Genomic DNA, 18,713 nt, shown 5'->3' with positions numbered 1-18,713 from the left:
AAACATTGTGTGATTTCCGTGAGTTTGGATGTTTTTAAGGACCAGGATTTGAGTTTGCATTTTACAAATACACATGCATTCTTAGACTCAAGATAATTTGTATGTTTATGGGGGAATAAAGGTTCAACTTTAGTTTACTAGTATCTAAAATGAGAAACTGTTATCTCTCCAAAAACGTCCTTTGGTAATTTGGAATTTGGTCCGAATAAAGAAATCAAGTTTATTTGTATTATTATTGATTTATTTGCAGGCTATAGGTTTTTGCTTTAATACTTGACAAAACAAACAACAAAAACAATATACATGAATCAAAAAAGGAGACTAGACACGAATGACTTCAGCATCTCTCAAATCTACTGCCTACACCTCCAATTTGTAAAGCAATTCATGTAGAAGAAAGAATGAATGAAGTGAACTGAAGTTACAATTCAGTCTGTAAGTTGTATTCTGAACATGTTTGCAGAACAGATATAATATACCACATAACCAGATCTAATGATATATAAACTACTTGTTGACTAATAATACATTTCACTTGGAGTCTGTCTGTAAATTAGATATTGGCCATTGTGTCCTTTATCTGTTCTAGAAGCTGATGCTATCGTGTTACCTGCTGTCCCACTAAAGGAGGCTCAAATGTTTCCTTTTCAAAGTGTACGCTGTAGGTGCGTGGAAACAAACAAGGAGGCGAGTATTCCCTTTGGCTGCACCTTGTGGCCATTTATTTCCATCCATACAAAACATAAAACACATTCACTTCCTGCCACCCTTTAACCCAGGGGTCTCAAACTCATTTTCACGCCGGGCCACATCAGCGTCATGGTCGCCCACAAAGGGCCGGTTGTAAATGTAACTACTCGTAACATATTGTTAAATAACTCTCTGCATTCACAGTTTAAAGTAGTCTTCAATGTACTCACAATACATTTCCATGTTAAATGTACAGTAACCAGCTAAAGAGCTGCTTATGACTGTTTAAGTATCTCATAATTTTGATTTTCAATCTCATAATTTTGACTTTCAATCTCATAATTTTGACTGTCAATCTCATAATTTTGACTTCAATCTCATCATTTTGACTTTCTACCATAGTTATGACTTTCTATCTCATAACTTCGACTTTCTATCTCATAATTTCGACTATGGGGATATTTTTATTATCAAGTCTAACTTCAAAAAAAAAAAAATAATAATAATAATAATTTAAACTTTTTTTTATTTTTTTGCTGGTGGATTCGCGGGCCACATAAAATGACGTAGCGGGCCGGATTCGGCCCGCGGGCCGGGAGTTTGAGACCCCTGCTTTAACCCCCTCTGTCACCAGGGTTACGCCCCTTTCCTTAAAGGGGCCCCGTGAATTCGGTCGTCCCCTACATGCCTCCCCCCAGAATTCACCAACTCCCGAGATTAGCCCCAACCATTACTGTTTTGGGGCCCGGATCAACCGACCAGCCCGACTCCGTGTCTCTGGGGCCGGAGGCAGAACCACCGTTGAAGGCCCCCTCCGGGTCCTGTTGTGCTGAGGTGGGAGGGCACGAGGCCGCCCCCGCCGTGGGGGTTCAGCCAACCGTACAGGTTGGTCCAGGTCTAGATGTGCCGGTTTAAGGCGGTCAACCGCCACGTACTCCAGCTTGCCGCCCATGTCGACCTTGCAGGTTTTGTCTCCGGTCTCCAGCACCCGAAACGGCCCGACGTAGGGGGGTTGAAAGGGTCCACGGTGGCCATCCTGGCGAACAAACACATACTCCGCTGACCTGAGGCTGGACGGGACATATGACTGCGGAAGGCCGTGTTGTGACGTGGGCACTGGTTTAAACAGCCTGGCTTTTTCCAGGAGCGTTTCCCGCTGCTGGGTTGCAGACCAAGGGTCTGTGACTTTGGGGATGAACTCCCCCGGGACCCGCAGTGGCTGTCCATAAACCAGCTCAGCCGATGAAGCTTGCAGATCGTCTTTGGGAGCTGTCCTGAGCCCCAACATGACCCACGGGAGCCTGTCCACCCAACTGCTGTCTTTGAGGCTGGCCCGGAGAGCAGCTTTCATTGACCGGTGGAACCGCTCACATAACTCATTAGCCTGCGGGTGGTAGGCGGTAGTGCGATGGAGCTTCACCCCTAGGCTTCCTGCAACTGCATTCCACAGCTCTCATGTAAACTGTGGGCCTTGGTCCGAGGAAACGTCAGCTGGGGCTCCGAACCTGGCGACCCAAGCCTGAATAAACGGCCGAGCCACCTCATCCGCCGTTGTTGATGACAACGGGACAGCTTCTGGCCAACGAGTGGTTCGGTCTACCATCGTGAGGAGATGTGTGAAACCACGAGATGGAGGCAAAGGTCCTACCAAGTCCACATTCACATGATCGAACCTCCTTTCTGGAACCGAGAACTGTGCTAAAGGGGCCTTTATGTGACGGTGCACCTTGGAGCGCTGGCACACCACACAAGTCCCGGCCCACTTCCGTATATGTCTGCGCTGCGTTTTTTAGGCCAAACGGCATCCTCAAGAACTCAAACAGGCCGAACAGAGTGATCAGCGCAGTCTTGGGAATGTCCAGCGGGTGAACGGGCACTTGATGGTAACCTCGTACCAGGTCCACTTTCGAAAACACCACGCTCTCCGACAAGTGGGTAGAAAAGTCTTGAATATGTGGAGCCGGCCAGGAGTGTCAGGGTCACCAATGTAGGTGCGTGGAAACAAACAAGGAGGCGAGTATTACCTTTGGCTGCACCTTGTGGCCGTTTATTTCCATCCATACAAAACATAAAACACATTCACTTCCTGCCACCCTTTAACCCCCTCTGTCACCAGGGTTACGCCCCTTTCCTTAAAGGGGCCCCGTGAATTCGGTCGTCCCCTACAACGCCACTGTTGTTTGAGATGTGCTCAGAATAGCCCAATCAAGTGCCATGCTGTAAAATGTGAACTGATGGCTGAAGTGTTTAGTAGAAGAAGAAAAGAAACACGGCCTTGAAGTGAAAATATCTAGAATTAAAAACGAAACATCTCGACGGCTCTCTCCTCCCGTTACCATAGAAACTGAGCAGACGTTTTGAGCAGGATTCAGACATAAAAACATTATGAAAACCGTTAGCTATCTTGATGACATCATTCATGATTATTAAGAAAAGTGCTGCACATCAAGACATAAAAGGATTCTGACATGTCGTTATTGCCTCTATAAATTCAGATTTTCTTCCAAACCCAGATCAAAATATGAGAAAAGACAAATTAAATATAACAAAAATAACAGAGCCATGTGGTTTGTTTAAGACGTTTTAGACAACTGTTTAGGCTAAAGTGGTGGAATGTATCTAAGAGCATTCATTATAGTACTGTACCTCCATTTGATGCTGGATTGTTATATCAAAATACTAAACAATATGTAAAATGGTTAAAATGAGCCTTAACAACATCAAAATGCTGCTTACACGTTTATTCATCAGTAATAGTAACTTATTAAAATGTGTTAGAAATATAACACTCAGAATATTGCAATTTCATAATTAATAAATTGTCATTGTTTTTTACAATTTTTCTTGTTTGCACTAAACTGTCTGCTGCTGTAATCCTGTAAATTTCCCCGCTGTGGGACTAGTAAAGGACTATGTTATCTCATCTTAACTTATCTGTAATAAAACACTTTTGTACCATGGTATTGCTACTTTTAAAGTCTAAGTATCTCCTCTCCCACTGCTAAAACTGTAGCACTGTAGTGAACGTTTTTATATGAAGTAATCACGACATTTCTGACAGCACTTGAAGGCAACACTGGTGGAATGCCAGGGGGCGTGGCTGTGAAGCTACCTACTCGACGTCATCATAGTTGGGTCTCATGTTTACGTGGAAAACATGGCGGCGGACAACCAACAAGGAGACTGCACTTAGTAAAAGGCGACTGGCGGGCAGCAGGAAGCCGGACGAGACGCACATTAAACCGTTAGTTTTTAGATTTGTCTTGCCGATATTTCGCATGAAGCAGTCTCCCTCTTGTTTCAGCCACAGGGACCGCGGTGATGGAAGAAGAGGAGAGGCAAAAGAAGCTGGAGGCCGGCAAAGCAAAGGTAGGATTCTCAGGTTTTTTGGGTGTTAGAATAACTATCATTGATGTAAAGTAGTATATCCATGTTGTCGACAACTTATTTCCTCGCGGCAGGGTCTGTCAGCTGTTTTTGGGCCCCCTCCCCTTCTTCTGCCCCTCTCAGCTGTCAGTCCCCCCAAACGTGCGCCCTGCTCTGACAGCCGGGGGGGGGGGGGGGGGGGGGGGGTTTGGCTCGCCGGGGGTGTTAGCATAGTTAGCCACTGCTAGCCACAGACTCCTTTGTCATGCTGCATATCAAACGTTACAGCAGTGTTTCATTGTGCTTTTCTGAAACGTGTGCACACAGTGCTAACTTAACCACCCCGCGAGTCAGGCGGGACATCGTTACGAGATGCTTGTGAAAGCTACCTGGGGTGAGGCGGACGAGTGGTGTAACAGGATTTACAAGACTTATCCCCACTAGCTACAGGAAACACTGCCACACTTGTGCTACATTCATAGCGTTATCAATCAGCAGCATCAACATTTGGCTCAGGACAACCCCCACCCTTCCAGTGACCGATGTAAAACACAGTTGCTACAACAGGACCATGCTATCCTTGATTTGGCCTTGTAAACCTGGAATGATGTCCACGTCATCTTTAATTTTGTAGGGTTTTTATGTTGAAAATTGCAATTAAATGAATGGTGCACTGCTCTGTCTGAGCTCTGCTAACTCCCCTTTTGTGGCTCTGCCTGGTGAGGTACTGCATGACCTTGGGGCAGCTCTGCTAATGATATCTTATAACTCAAACATCTTGGTCATGAGATCTTAACCAGATGTGATATGGCAACCTCCACTTTTGGCATTCAATAAATAACACGTTTCAAGACATGTGGCCAATTAGATCAAGCTTATGTGCAACAGAGAGGAAATCAATACAACACATATTTGGTTAGTGTAACAATCTTGTGATTGTAGAATTAATCTGGATCGTCTCATCATGGTACAAAAATCATCACTATAATTCACAAATCACTCGCTATACAACTGTTAATATTGTAGTTTTTGTCCAGCTCTTATTACCTATGAACATTTGGCAAAGCGTTGGATATTGAGAATAAGAATGATTTCTTTCAGGTGGACTTGAAAAGGTCCAAACTCTTTCCATCACCGGCACTGCAGAGTTGCATCTAATAGGTTGTGCCTGGTGTCTCTTTATGTCACTCCCGGTGTCAAATTGGAGCTGCTGCTCTGGGTTTTAGGGTTAGCACAGCGGGCGAGACCGTGAAAACCACCATCTCCCTGGTTATGGCTTTGGCATTTTGTTTTATAAAGGACCCCTCTGTGCTGCAGGAGGGTTTGCTTTTTAAAATTGTTCACACAGTACTATGTCACCATGCCCTCACACACAGGGGAGAGACGTCACAAGATATTTCACTGAATAACACATTTATAATGGTTAGCAGGGATATCCAGGGCTTTATTATTGGTTCTAATAGCCTCACAAAGTCACAATGGATCTTGGAAGCTTGGATTGAGTCCAAGCTGATGTACGTCAATCAGAACTCTATGGGAAGATGCTGACTTGACAAACGGCCTCTCTAAACTTCCAAACAAATATTCAAATGAGCTGTTTTAGAAATAAACAGACTAACGACGTTCTCGGGATTAGCAGCTGTGATTTGTCCAGGTTGAGTTCATGTTAACGTCTGAGTGAAAGGAGAACCGTCGATCATCTTTTGTGCAGCCTGCTTGGGGCAAGTGCCTGTTGAGTCATACCTGACAATGAAGCGTTGCTTGTAGGCTGGTGTTGCCGGGCCTTTTGTTTCCGAGCCATTAGCTGCAGCTTTCTTTTTTTAGCTACCTTTTCTCTGTGGCAAAATGGACCACATTGACAAGTGCATTACCAGCATAATGGAGTTACTCACACACAACGTCTTCAGCGCAGTACTCCAGTTATATGGCACATAAAGGCTTTGAGTGCGACATTTGTTTGAGACACTGCAGTGATGAGCTCAGGATGGTGGAACGATTTTTGTGTTCGGTCAGAGAAACTCACTGACTGTGATATTCCCCCTGTAGGGGCGTAAACATCATCTCTCTGTTACTTCCTTTCTACCGGCCTCTTACCTCTTTCGGGTCCACACACCGCGTAAACCCAGACTCGGCAGACGCTTGCACAAGGCTTAAGTCGCCTTATGGTGGCACACATAAGAAGACTTTGTGTAAATTGCCTGTGTAGTTCAGTGCAGTTACATTTTGTCAACTGAAACATCAAAGAGAGATGTGTTATGTTGACAGTAAAGGTTGAGACGTTGGCTTCTTTAATATAATGAAATTAACTTTTAATATTGTTCCCTTTGTAATGTTTTTGTCTGTAGATCAGTCCTGCCCTTAGTCCGGCACACACAGTACGTTGAACCGCACAGCTTTTTAATAAAACTTCAGGGAATAACCTGCCGGCTCATTTGCTGTTCCAGCATTTTCAGAATGCTACAGATTAGGCTCAGGGGCACTGCAGCGTTTTGAATGTGGGCCCGAGGGAGTCGCGCATCATTCAGGGAGGACGGCCTGCTTATTTGTTTCTCTGCTTCTCTGATGCGTCTGCTAGTCGCTGATTAAAAGTGTGTTTGTAACTTCCCGGTTTCTGCCGTTATTATAGATCGACCGGTTGATTTGTTTACTTGCAACGCTTGTTACCATTCTGCAAAAAGAGGCCTTAGGGCAGTGAATATCTGACGCACAATGCCGTTTGTAATTCTGCACTTGTCGACTGTTAAATTCAGTTTGTGCTACAGCCTTACTGTCAGTATTTCCAAATCAAATTACAATATATTGTTGCCAAAACAAACTTTTACATGTTCAGCCTCGGGTTTTCTTGAAGTTCAAATAGCCTAAAGCTCGTCCTCGTTGAGGTTTTGAGGACAGCAAAGGTACAAGTTGATCTACTTAGCGTAGGCCTGACTGGTTAATCCTAACCATGTGTGTCGCCCTGCACAGCTCCATATCATGAATACACTTTGATCACCGCGGCCTGTTCATCTCGTTAATTGGCTTTATTGGCACTGGAGGGTTTGCTTTTATGCTCCAGTCTTTATAACCCCTATATGTTTGAATATTTAACATGTATTGCTTTTGGAGCTCGTGTGATGTCATGCTGTGCGGCTTGAGATGGGATTGCCCTGTAATTAATTGAATGAGAAGGTCTAACAGCTGTCCAGTTTAAATTAGCTGCAACCTGGAGGAAGGTTAAACCTAACTTACCGGTACTGTGCATGTCTAGAGACTTTTGTTATGACTGAGAGGCCCTCTTTTGATATTTACTAAAACTTGTTTTTAACAAGTCCGCATCTTGCAGGAAAGTACAAAAGTCATCTGAAGCTGCAGCTGCACACCACAGCTGATAACTAATGTAGAGACGCCACACCACGGAAGAGGCTGGTTGTGAGTCACTTTATTTCATGAGAGAAAAGGTTTTCCGTGTGCCCAAAATAGCGGAACAGAATGTTTTTTTTTCTGCAGTTTGATCTATTTGGTCATGCACTGCAGTGTTTTACCGTGTTCATGCAAAAGTGGTTTTGCACCAAACAATCTCGAAAGTCACAATTGTCGATGATGATGCATGAGCACCTCATTCTCAGCTGAGGTTATAAGGATACTTCACTGTGATCATGGCTTCGGTTTGTTGAATGCAAAGGCACGTATAGGGCCAGGGAAAAATAGGTATCGCTTGAGAGAAGCGAGGGTGACTCGTGGACCTGCAGATTAAACGGAACCAAATGTCCTTGTTCAACAGACAACATGCGCGTGCTGAGAATCAGAATAAACCACCGTAATGACTCTGCTGCTGTGTTTTCAGGGCGATTAGCTATTGTTGATCGCTAACTGGGATGTGTGTGTAAAGCACATGATTTTTATTCTGTAGTTGCTAACACAATGTTGCTGACAAGTCTCATTGACACATGACATTGGAGGCTGTTAACCCCCCCCCCCCCCCCTCACTACTGCATATCAGTGTTGCTTTGGTATTTTTAGCTGCTTGTGTCACAGGCATCAACCAAACTACAGAAACACTCTTAATGACACAAATGTAAACAATATATATATATATACTTTTCGTGCATTATCAATTCACAAATGCAAGTGAAGCATTAGCTAGTTCCTCACTTATCATCATACATCACATAAAGCATTCATATGTTTGTTTTTATTTCTATTAAACTTATTTTAGATAGTGTCTTTCTTCAGATTTTGACATTGCTGTGACAATTGACAGGAGTGACTTAAAGCCTGAAGATAAAGATACGTAGATGCAAAGTGGATGAAATATTCTTCATGGTATTGTAATTTATAATCATGATATATCTCATGATATAGTACAAGTTCTATTCAGTAAACTGATAAACAGTTCATGGATTAAATAACAAGAAAGTAATGTTTGTTTTGGGCTAAATTAAGTAATTAAATTAAAAGAATCTACAACATCTCAACCCTACTGCAGTGTGTTGTTTGTGTAACGTCCTCAAACTGAAACGTATCCTGCTGAAACAGATTTTTGTTCAAAAGCAAATAAAAAGACACACATGAACATACATCTGTCATTGTTTATCGCTCCACGCCTCCCAGTAACACCAGATTGTAATTATAATGTAGTTCATCTCACCGGCTGAAAGAAATCCAACTCACTTGTTGATGCTGATAGGCAGCTACTAGTAGTCGACATGGATTCTAAAAAATGAAAAAAAAAACCTGTGTAAAGAAATCTGCCCATGTAAATGTTTTCAGACAGCAGATGGTGATACACCTACATAGTCTCTTTCCCCAGATGGTGATACAGCGACATGCGCCAGTGCTCCATATGTTCTGCCAATGCTCTGCTGTGCCCAGCCAGATAGGGCAGCTTGATATGATAAGCAGCTCAACGGAAGCCTGGGTTTCCCGAGACTGCTCCAAAACTCAGGGTGATTTCTGCTGGCAGGTCCACCGCATAGCCACTACGATTACTAATGTCTGATACCGACTGAGTCAGAACTGAAGGATGGCTCGGTTGTTGTGGTTTCACAGCCTCTCTGTTGTCGTAATCACCAGGTTCTCCCATCCTGTAAGACATTCATTCATATCTCACTCCTGGTATTTGATGGATAAAGCTCCCGTGGAAGTACAGACAGATGGGTATATTGCGATGAGGGCTGGGGTGTGTGTGTGGAGGTGCAGAGGCACAGATCAGAAGCCCTTTGCTTTTAAGCTGTGTGTTGTAGGCGGCGGGACGTGGCCGCGACGCCCACTCTCAGCGCTGTCGTGTCGGCCTTGAACCTTTTTGTGCAGCACCACCAAACCTGTCGAACAGCGCTTCATTTCATGCTGACTTTGCTGCTACAGGAGTGTGGTGCATACAGTCGGTGCTGCATGTTCTACAGTCGGTGAGGCAGCAGGTAATTGATTAGTCGATCTACATTTCGACAATCGATGTTTGTTCACGCTAGAACAAACATCAAACTGCAGCTTCACAAAGGTCAGGATTTTCTGTGTGATATATGATAGTTAACTATGGGTCAAATCAAGAAGGTGATCAAAATCGATGACCGTATGCTGTGGGAAATTTGAAAGGGGATTTTTCACTATTTTCTGCCGTCTTATAGTCAAATTAATTATTCAAGAAAATAATTGTCGTATTAACAAATACTGAAAATAATTGTTTTGCATCCCTAGAGCAAATTATTGAAGGTCAATCAGCATTAGTTGATTGTGCTTAAAGGGGCCCTGTCGAGTTTTCAGGAAGCCTCATTAAAGTTAATGTTTATATTTACTATATATCTATATATCTATATGTGTGTGTGTGTGTGTGTGTGTGTGTGTGTGTGTGTGTGTGTGTGTGTGTGTGTGTGTGTGTGTGTGTGTGTGTGTGTGTGTGTGTGTGTGTGTGTGTGTGTGTGTGTGTGTGTGTGTGTGTGTGTGTGTGTGTGTGCGTTGGTATCTCCGGATTGTGAGGGCTTTTCACCTGTTTACATACTTACTTTGTGAGGACATGCTGGACTTGTGAGGACAAAGTCCATGTCCTCACAAGTCGCGCACTGTAGAGGCACTTATCAACACGTAACTAACGTCCTCCCGCATTTTCTCCGCATGTCTCAACAACTCGGTTTCACCAGAATTCTAGTGTATGCCAGTGTGTGCGCCCAGTGTATAATTTAGATTTCCACATTTCTTTTTATTTTTTTATTTTCCCGCGAATGTGTATCAGTGTGTCGTCAATCATTGGCTAGTATTAGGCAGACTGGTCATTGGCTGTACTCGAAGTCAATCACACACTCTGATCTGTGATTGGCTGTTCTCGAAGTCACTCAGGGAGATGCTGGTCAGTGATTGGCTTCTGAACCTGCGGTCAGGTTTCGCCCTGACGCTGAAGAAATGAGTCTGGATTCGATGGACGTCTTTTGTGGGCTAATACGGACTTGGAATTAACTTTACCGAACTGGTAAGTGAAAGTTTTAACGATGTATTAACAACTAAATGCATTTAGTGAAGGGCTGTCTTTTCGTTGCTTTGTAAAACAAACGTCTCCACTTCCTCGTGAGCCTGGACCGGCGCTGCACCAGGTGGAATCAATCCGGCTTAATGTTCAGCTGATTCCACCGCAAACTTTTACTGCACTGTAAAAGTCTGCGGAGGAATCAGCTGTTATTGGAGCTCGTTGTGCTAGCAGCAACTGGCCAAGCCAGTTAGCTGTAAATGCTTTTCCGAGCTACGACGAGCAACAGTTATTACCGGTATATTCGCTAATGCTAATCGCGGTTAGCATTTCCCCATTGGAGGTAATGTTAAAATTAGCTTAGAAGCTAGCGAGTCGGATTTAGATAGATAGGTACTTTATTCATCCCCAGGGGGACATTTGTATGTTACAGCAGCAAGACACACCAACAAGTAAAGTAACAGAGTAACCAAAATATTAAGTATTAAAAATAATATCCATTAGAAATAAGACGTCTTAATTAGTGACAGCTGATATGACTTAAGCCCGGTGATGTTAGTCAGCCCGAGCATTCATAATTATTGTGAGGAATAATTAACATGGACATGTGATCAGACAGTCTCTTCACATATATTATTATTATTATTATTAAAAGGTGATCTGTGCAACTTTGTTTTTCAGGAAGTTTGTATCAAACAATATGCCCCTGTTAATTATCCAACTTTGAAACCTAATTTAATTATTGCTATCCTCACTATCAATACAGATTGGTTTAGTACTGCAGACTCAGCATGTTCTCTGGAAATTATTGCAGCAAAGATGGCGGCGAGAAGGAGAACAAAGACTCCTGATCGGGATGCCATGGACCACATCATTCTGGCCAGAGACTAATCTTTTCTGGAAGGAAAATTCATTGACACATTTAAAGGTAAGTCTTTCATCTCATATTGTTTGGACACCACTGACATCATAGTTAACTCGCAGTTATATATATGTACATATATATATATATATATATATATATATATATATATATGTACATATATATATATATATATATATATATATATATATATATATATATGTGTATATATATATATGTACATATAAAACAACGGGGACGGATCCAGCACGGACAGTTACAGGAGTGAGGGATGAGGAGGTAAGGAAACATGAGAACACCAGGGTAGGGAGTGAGGGATGAGGAGGTAAGGAAACATGAGAACACCAGGGTAGGGAGTGAGGGATGAGGAGGTAAGGAAACATGAGAACACCAGGGTAGGGAGTGAGGGATGAGGAGGTAAGGAAACATGAGAACACCAGGGTAGGGAGTGAGGGATGAGGAGGTAAGGAAACATGAGAACACCAGGGTAGGGAGTGAGGGATGAGGAGGTAAGGAAACATGAGAACACCAGGGTCGGGAGTGAGGGCCTTGGGTCCCCTGAAAGGCGCTATATAAATTAAAGTTATTATTATTATTATTATTATTATTATGTTAAAATGAAGCTCAACACCTGTAAATACACTAACTGCAGAGAATACGACGATTCAGTCACGGATATTCTCATCTCTGCGAGCGCCGAATTCACAATGCTCCGCTAGTTCGTACAAAGCCCTGATAAAAGTCTCAGCTTTCTCTCCCGGTATTTGCACGCGCAGATGGAAACATGCACGTTCGTGTATTACATTCCTTCTCGGCACAAAGTACTCATTGAACTTTCCAAGCACCCGAACAAAATCATCTCTTATGTCCATCTTCGGGAAATGCAAACAAACGGAAGATGTTCTCCGACTCGCTTCCCATAGCGTATATCAGGCTGTTCACCTGCACGGCACCATCTTCTTTGTCCAGCTTGGTGGCGGTTCTGAATCTCACAAAACGCTGCTTCTACTCCGGCCATTCTCCTGGCTTATCGAAGGAAAAGTTTGTCGGGGGATTGAACTTTGTCATGTCTCCGCTTTCACTTCTGACACCATGTAAATCAATGCAATAGAGGCTTCTTAGTTTGCTCAGCTGGTTTTAATGGATCACCGTGTCTCACTTTACATACATCTGGAACTCCCGTATAAACCCCAGTATATGCGCATTAGACTACCGTATATGACAGTACCCGCCTATGAGTGCTTTTGGGCGGCGGAAGGGTTCATGGCAGCACCCCCACTGCTCGTTCAGGACAGTGCAGAATGTACGAGCTTTAACGTCACAGTCAAAACACCAGAAAAGTCTCCAATAACACCAGAAAAAGTCGCTAGATTTGTCGCAAGTAGCTTTTGGCAAAAAAAAGTAGCCATGAGGGTTTGGAAAGTCGCCGGATTTAGCGAGAAAGTCGGCAAGTTGCCAGCACTGGCTAAATATGTCCCCAGAGCAACATTGGACGTAACAATAATTCCTATCGCATATAAAACCAAACAAAAATCCATCTTCATAAAAACAAGTTGTAAAAATAATAATATATAAACAAGCATATTAAAGCTACTGCAGATGTAAAAACAAACGCATTTAACTTAGCAGAGCTGCTGTTCACTATCTAAAGACAAAGTGCATCCTCCTTTCTTTGTTAAAGAGTTTAATCTCACGGTTGTTCAGTACATCCGTGTGTTTTAGTTCCAGTAAGAAGTCCTTCTCCGTTCATGGACGCCAGTGAAGACAGTGGAGTCTCCCAGTTGTATTTCTTGAATACGTTTTAATGCGTTTGAGGCTGAAGATGTCTGCTCACAGAGGCAGCAGATTTTGGGATTGTCACCGCCCAACACGTCACGCTAGCCCACTGACCAATCACGTACTTGTAGGCCAGCTAGCAGCTCTGACACGTCAAAGAATACGCCCAACATGTCAAACTAAAGATCTGATTGGTTGAACACGATGACAATCAACAATATCGTCCCCATTCACTTAAACTGCAAAGAGATTCAAGTGAGAGTCTGCAGGCCTAGTCTTCTACCTAGAGACACAGAGGTGAACGCTGATTGGATGAAAGCTCTACTTAAAACAAGCTGCACTGGAAGCAGAGCAACTGAGGAAGACAGTAGCGGTGCAATGAGAACATAAGATAATGGGAAAATATGTTGATAAATTAGAATACATGTAGTGTATTTATGAAAATGTTTTAAATTATAAAATAGCGATAACTTTGTGATTCTGTTTAGGCCAGCAGAGAAGGCTTTGAAGGCCCTGACAGCCCACCACTGCTGTTAACAAACACAAATACATGCAAGTGTAGAGCTTATTGTATAAAGATCTCTGCTGATCAAGCAAATGTAAAATCTGTACTCCAAATGTACCTGCAGGGCACAAATAACTGTGGGCGGCCCACCCAGATAAAGCCATTGTGTGGTTAACTTTGTTAAGAATTTGCGACCTACATTCCATGTTTTTGCAGGATTTATTTCATTCAGAAGATAAGCCACGAGTAGCGTTAATTGCCGAACAAATAGTTAATTCTTTCCTTGCTATTTTAGGGAGAGGTGTTTTTACACGGGAATACATTGCACCATCCAGTTTTGTGATGGAGTACCGTGGAATTCTGTCACGAACTACAGGTGTAGATGACACAAATAATCCCTGTGTGTTTGATTTCATCTGGAATGGAACACACTATTGGTAAGTTAGCTGCTTGTTGATTTACTGAAATGGATTTCTTTTTATAGAGTTATTTGTTGTAAAAGAACAAATCAATCATCAGTTCAGATTCAGAACAAAGATGGTGTATGCTGCATGGTATACTTGTATCTATTTAGTTTAACCAGGGCCTCATCTTGTGCGTGTGAATTTCCCAAAAGTTATACAGCACAATGCGTGGGAAAATGTAAGAGTGGTGCAGTGGTATATGTGTACAAAAGGTTCCTGTTTTACATATAAACCAAGGTTGGACAACACAGAAAATATTTCTGTCATGACATTTTGAATGATTTAACCCCAGGAAAGCTTTTGAGTTTTATCTGGGCTATTTGTCTTACAGCATAGAAGAGGATGGAACACTCGGACGACTAGCAAATGATAATCACAGAAATCCCAACTGCAAAGTTAAAAAAATAATTTTCAAAGGAAGGCCACACTTGTGCCTGTTTGCTATAAAAGACATATTTCCAGGCGAGGAGATAACGTACAACTATGGGGCGTCTTCTTGGCCATGGAGATCAATGGTGAGTTTATGTTCTCATGTTCTCTAAATGATAGTGTGTGGTAACTGACGGGGCAACAGTGTTTCATTGTCTCCTGCTTTTCATTGAACTACTTGGCTGATTTATTCAGATCATATTTTATTCCCAGACATTACAATGTCCTTAAAGTCCCAGTGAAACAGAGGTGTAACTTATTTTTCTGTTGTCATTGTGTATAAGACTAGAGTACTCTGTAGGCTAGCTGATCCACTATAAATGTACACACCTTCATAACTGCAACGCCTCTGCCTTCACACAAGTCTTCCTCAAACTTCTCCAGAAGTTATATGACAACAGCATATATTTTCTCTGTACAATCTTAGGCACCTTGTAAAGAACCGTCTTATCCTGAACCCAAGAAAGGAGTTCCATTCTCGTCAGAAAAAGAAATGGTAAGTTCCTTTTTGTAATATCGCAGTCGCATGCTGTTTGGCTAGAATGGGGGGAAACAACACCTCCATGACACATCCGCCTACTTCCTGGGATGGGATGTATTTCATGTCTGCAGTGCATACCGCATGCTAACAGTGAAAGTGGCAGTAGGTATTTAATCAGCATAGAATTTACTAAAGTGATTCCCGGGGAGAATTTGGGTTTCATCGATACAGGTTTGCCCATTTAGAATAGAAAAGTACACAAAGACAAATTATAAGAAAATAGAAAAAATAAATGTGCAATATACTACAACAATAAATAACATATATGGAAATAAGAAATGTGTAAAATTATATAAACTACAATATAAAACAGTGTAAATAATAATAATGCGGAAGAACTGCAGATAACTTGTCAAACATGAATTAGCCATCCCGGTCAGTAAATGGCATCACTTGTGTGTCGGGGGATGGGCACAGCATGGACCTGCTTTGTGAGGACACCTGTTCTTATGAGGACCATCATATTTCTTCACACACTGGTCAAACAAGTTGGTTTCATGTTAGCTTTTAAGCATTGACTAGGCTCAGGCCTTACGTACACTATTCAAGGCAGGACATACTTTCATACATAATTTGTGGTATTTATTGAATATGAAGGAAGGTCTTGATAGATTTCTCTCATAAGTTGAAGGTATTTTTCTCAGGTTATTTTGTCTCCGTGTATAGGATTCATCAGTGATCTTTTATGTTCCATCCTTCCTTGCTGGCTAGTAAGCAGAATTTCAGCCAGACAAATGGCCAGTGTTGTAGAACTTTGATTGCTGAATGTAAATGAATCGCTGCTGTTTTTATATTTTCTAAGAGTGTCCCTATTTTTGACTCATTCACAGGAATTCTGTGGTGAATCAAGTGATGCTTTGAATACACCTTGTGCAACTCCCTTCACACCAGTGAATGAGAACGTAAGTTGGAATGTATTCTTCTTTCACACACTGGCAAGACGTTACATGTGGGTGGCTGGGGGAAGACGGTAGTACCGGGCTGTTTTACCTGAACCATATATGTCTCCACTCTTTGGGTCAAACAGAAGCTGGTCGAATGTTTTAGAAAACTTGGTAAAGTAAAATGATGTCTGGTCACAGTGTCTTGTGAGGACAGCAGATAACTTGTCAAACATGAATTAGCCATCCCGGTCAGTAAATGGCATCACTTGTGTGTCGGGGGATGGGCACAGCATGGACCTGCTTTGTGAGGACACCTGTTCTTATGAGGACCATCATATTTCTTCACACACTGGTCAAACAAGTTGGTTTCATGTTAGCTTTTAAGCATTGACTAGGCTCAGGCCTTACGTACACAATTCAAGGCTGGACATACTTTCATTACTGTTACAACTACAACAAATGACTTGCATACATAATTTGCGCTATTTGAAGGAAGGTCTTGATAGATTTCTATCAGAGGTGTAACTTATTTTTCTCAGTTTTCTGTTGTCAGTGTGTATAAGACTGGAGTACTCTGTAGGCTAGCTGATCCACTGTAAATGTACACACCTTCATAACTGCAACGCCTCTGCCTTCACACAAGTCTTCCTCAAACTTCTCCAGAAGTTATATGACAACAGCATATATTTTCTCTGTACAATCTTAGGCACCTTGTAAAGAACCGTCTAATCCTGAACCCAAGAAAGGAGTTCCATTCTCGTCAGAAAAAGAAATGGTAAGTTCCTTTTTGTAATATCGCAGTCGCATGCTGTTTGGCTAGAATGGGGGAAAACAACACCTCCATGACACATCCGCCTACTTCCCGGGATGGGATGTATTTCATGTCTGCAGTGCACACCGCATGCTAACAGTGAAAGTGGCAGTAGGTATTTAATCAGCATAGAATTTACTAAAGTGATTCCCGGGGAGAATTTGGGTTTCATCGATACAGTTTTGCCCATTTAGAATAGAAAAGTACACAAAGACAAATTATAAGAAAATAGAAAAAATAAATGTGCAATATACTACAACAATAAATAACATATATGGAAATAAGAAATGTGTAAAATTATATAAACTACAATATAAAACAGTGTAAATAATAATAATGCGGAAGAACTGCAGATAACTTGTCAAACATGAATTAGCCATCCCGGTCAGTAAATGGCATCACTTGTGTGTCGGGGGATGGGCACAGCATGGACCTGCTTTGTGAGGACACCTGTTCTTATGAGGACCATCATATTTCTTCACACACTGGTCAAACAAGTTGGTTTCATGTTAGCTTTTAAGCATTGACTAGGCTCAGGCCTTACGTACACTATTCAAGGCAGGACATACTTTCATACATAATTTGTGGTATTTATTGAATATGAAGGAAGGTCTTGATAGATTTCTCTCATAAGTTGAAGGTATTTTTCTCAGGTTCTTTTGTCTCTGTGTATAGGATTCATCAGTGATCTTTTATGTTCCATCCTTCCTTGCTGGCTAGTAAGCAGAATTTCAGCCAGACAAATGGCCAGTGTTGTAGAACTTTGATTGCTGAATGTAAATGAATCGCTGCTGTTTTTATATTTTCTAAGAGTGTGCCTATTTTTGACTCATTCACAGGAATTCTGTGGTGAATCAAGTGATGCTTTGAATACACCTTGTGCAACTCCCTTCACACCAGTGAATGAGAACGTAAGTTGGAATGTATTCTTCTTTCACACACTGGCAAGACGTTACATGTGGGTGGCTGGGGGAAGACGGTAGTACCGGGCTGTTTTACCTGAACCATATATGTCTCCACTCTTTGGGTCAAACAGAAGCTGGTCGAATGTTTTAGAAAACTTGGTAAAGTAAAATGATGTCTGGTCACAGTGTCTTGTGAGGACAGCAGATAACTTGTCAAACATGAATTAGCCATCCCGGTCAGTAAATGGCATCACTTGTGTGTCGGGGGATGGGCACAGCATGGACCTGCTTTGTGAGGACACCTGTTCTTATGAGGACCATCATATTTCTTCACACACTGGTCAAACAAGTTGGTTTCATGTTAGCTTTTAAGCATTGACTAGGCTCAGGCCTTACGTACACAATTCAAGGCTGGACATACTTTCATTACTGTTACAACTACAACAAATGACTTGCATACATAATTTGTGCTATTTGAAGGAAGGTCTTGATAGATTGCTATCAGAGGTGTAACTTATTTTTCTCAGTTTTCTGTTGTCAGTGTGTATAAGACTGGAGTACTCTGTAGGCTAGCTGATCCACTGTAAATGTACACACCTTCATAACTGCAACGCCTCTGCCTTCACACAAGTCTTCCTCAAACTTCTCCAGAAGTTATATGACAACAGCATATATTTTCTCTGTACAATCTTAGGCACCTTGTAAAGAACCGTCTAATCCTGAACCCAAGAAAGGAGTTCCATTCTCGTCAGAAAAAGAAATGGTAAGTTCCTTTTTGTAATATCGCAGTCGCATGCTGTTTGGCTAGAATGGGGGGAAACAACACCTCCATGACACATCCGCCTACTTCCTGGGATGGGATGTATTTCATGTCTGCAGTGCACACCGCATGCTAACAGTGAAAGTGGCAGTAGGTATTTAATCAGAATAGAATTTACTAAAGTGATTCCCGGGGAGAATTTGGGTTTCATCTATACAGTTTTGCCCATTTAGAATAGAAAAGTACACAAAGACAAATTATAAGAA

The 18,713-nt window shown here is 42.2% G+C and overlaps 1 protein-coding gene and 1 long non-coding RNA gene across 6 annotated transcripts in view; both read left to right on the top strand.

Moving 5' to 3' along the window:
• Window positions 1-3,871: 3,871 nt before the first annotated feature.
• The window catches only part of akap9 (A kinase (PRKA) anchor protein 9), an 81,660-nt gene continuing 66,818 nt past the window's right edge, over window positions 3,872-18,713 (top strand). For all 5 annotated transcript variants that reach the window (XM_079288431.1, XM_079288432.1, XM_079288430.1 and 2 more), the window contains exon 1: window positions 3,872-4,059. In XM_079288431.1, coding sequence (XP_079144557.1) covers window positions 4,012-4,059 — 48 coding nt within the window. In that variant the 5' untranslated portion in view covers window positions 3,872-4,011. The remainder of the gene's footprint in view (window positions 4,060-18,713) is intronic.
• LOC306791625 lies at window positions 13,978-15,066 on the top strand. The gene is made up of 3 exons (XR_013772763.1): window positions 13,978-14,090; window positions 14,449-14,632; window positions 14,974-15,066. It is a non-coding gene; the product is annotated as an uncharacterized lncRNA (long non-coding RNA).

Source organism: Melanostigma gelatinosum (genome assembly GCF_949748355.1).
Source record: "Melanostigma gelatinosum genome assembly, chromosome: 17".
NCBI classification, from domain to species: domain Eukaryota; kingdom Metazoa; phylum Chordata; class Actinopteri; order Perciformes; family Zoarcidae; genus Melanostigma; species Melanostigma gelatinosum.
The sequence above is the reverse complement of the archived record's forward strand: the minus strand, read 5'-3'. Positions and strand labels throughout refer to the sequence as shown.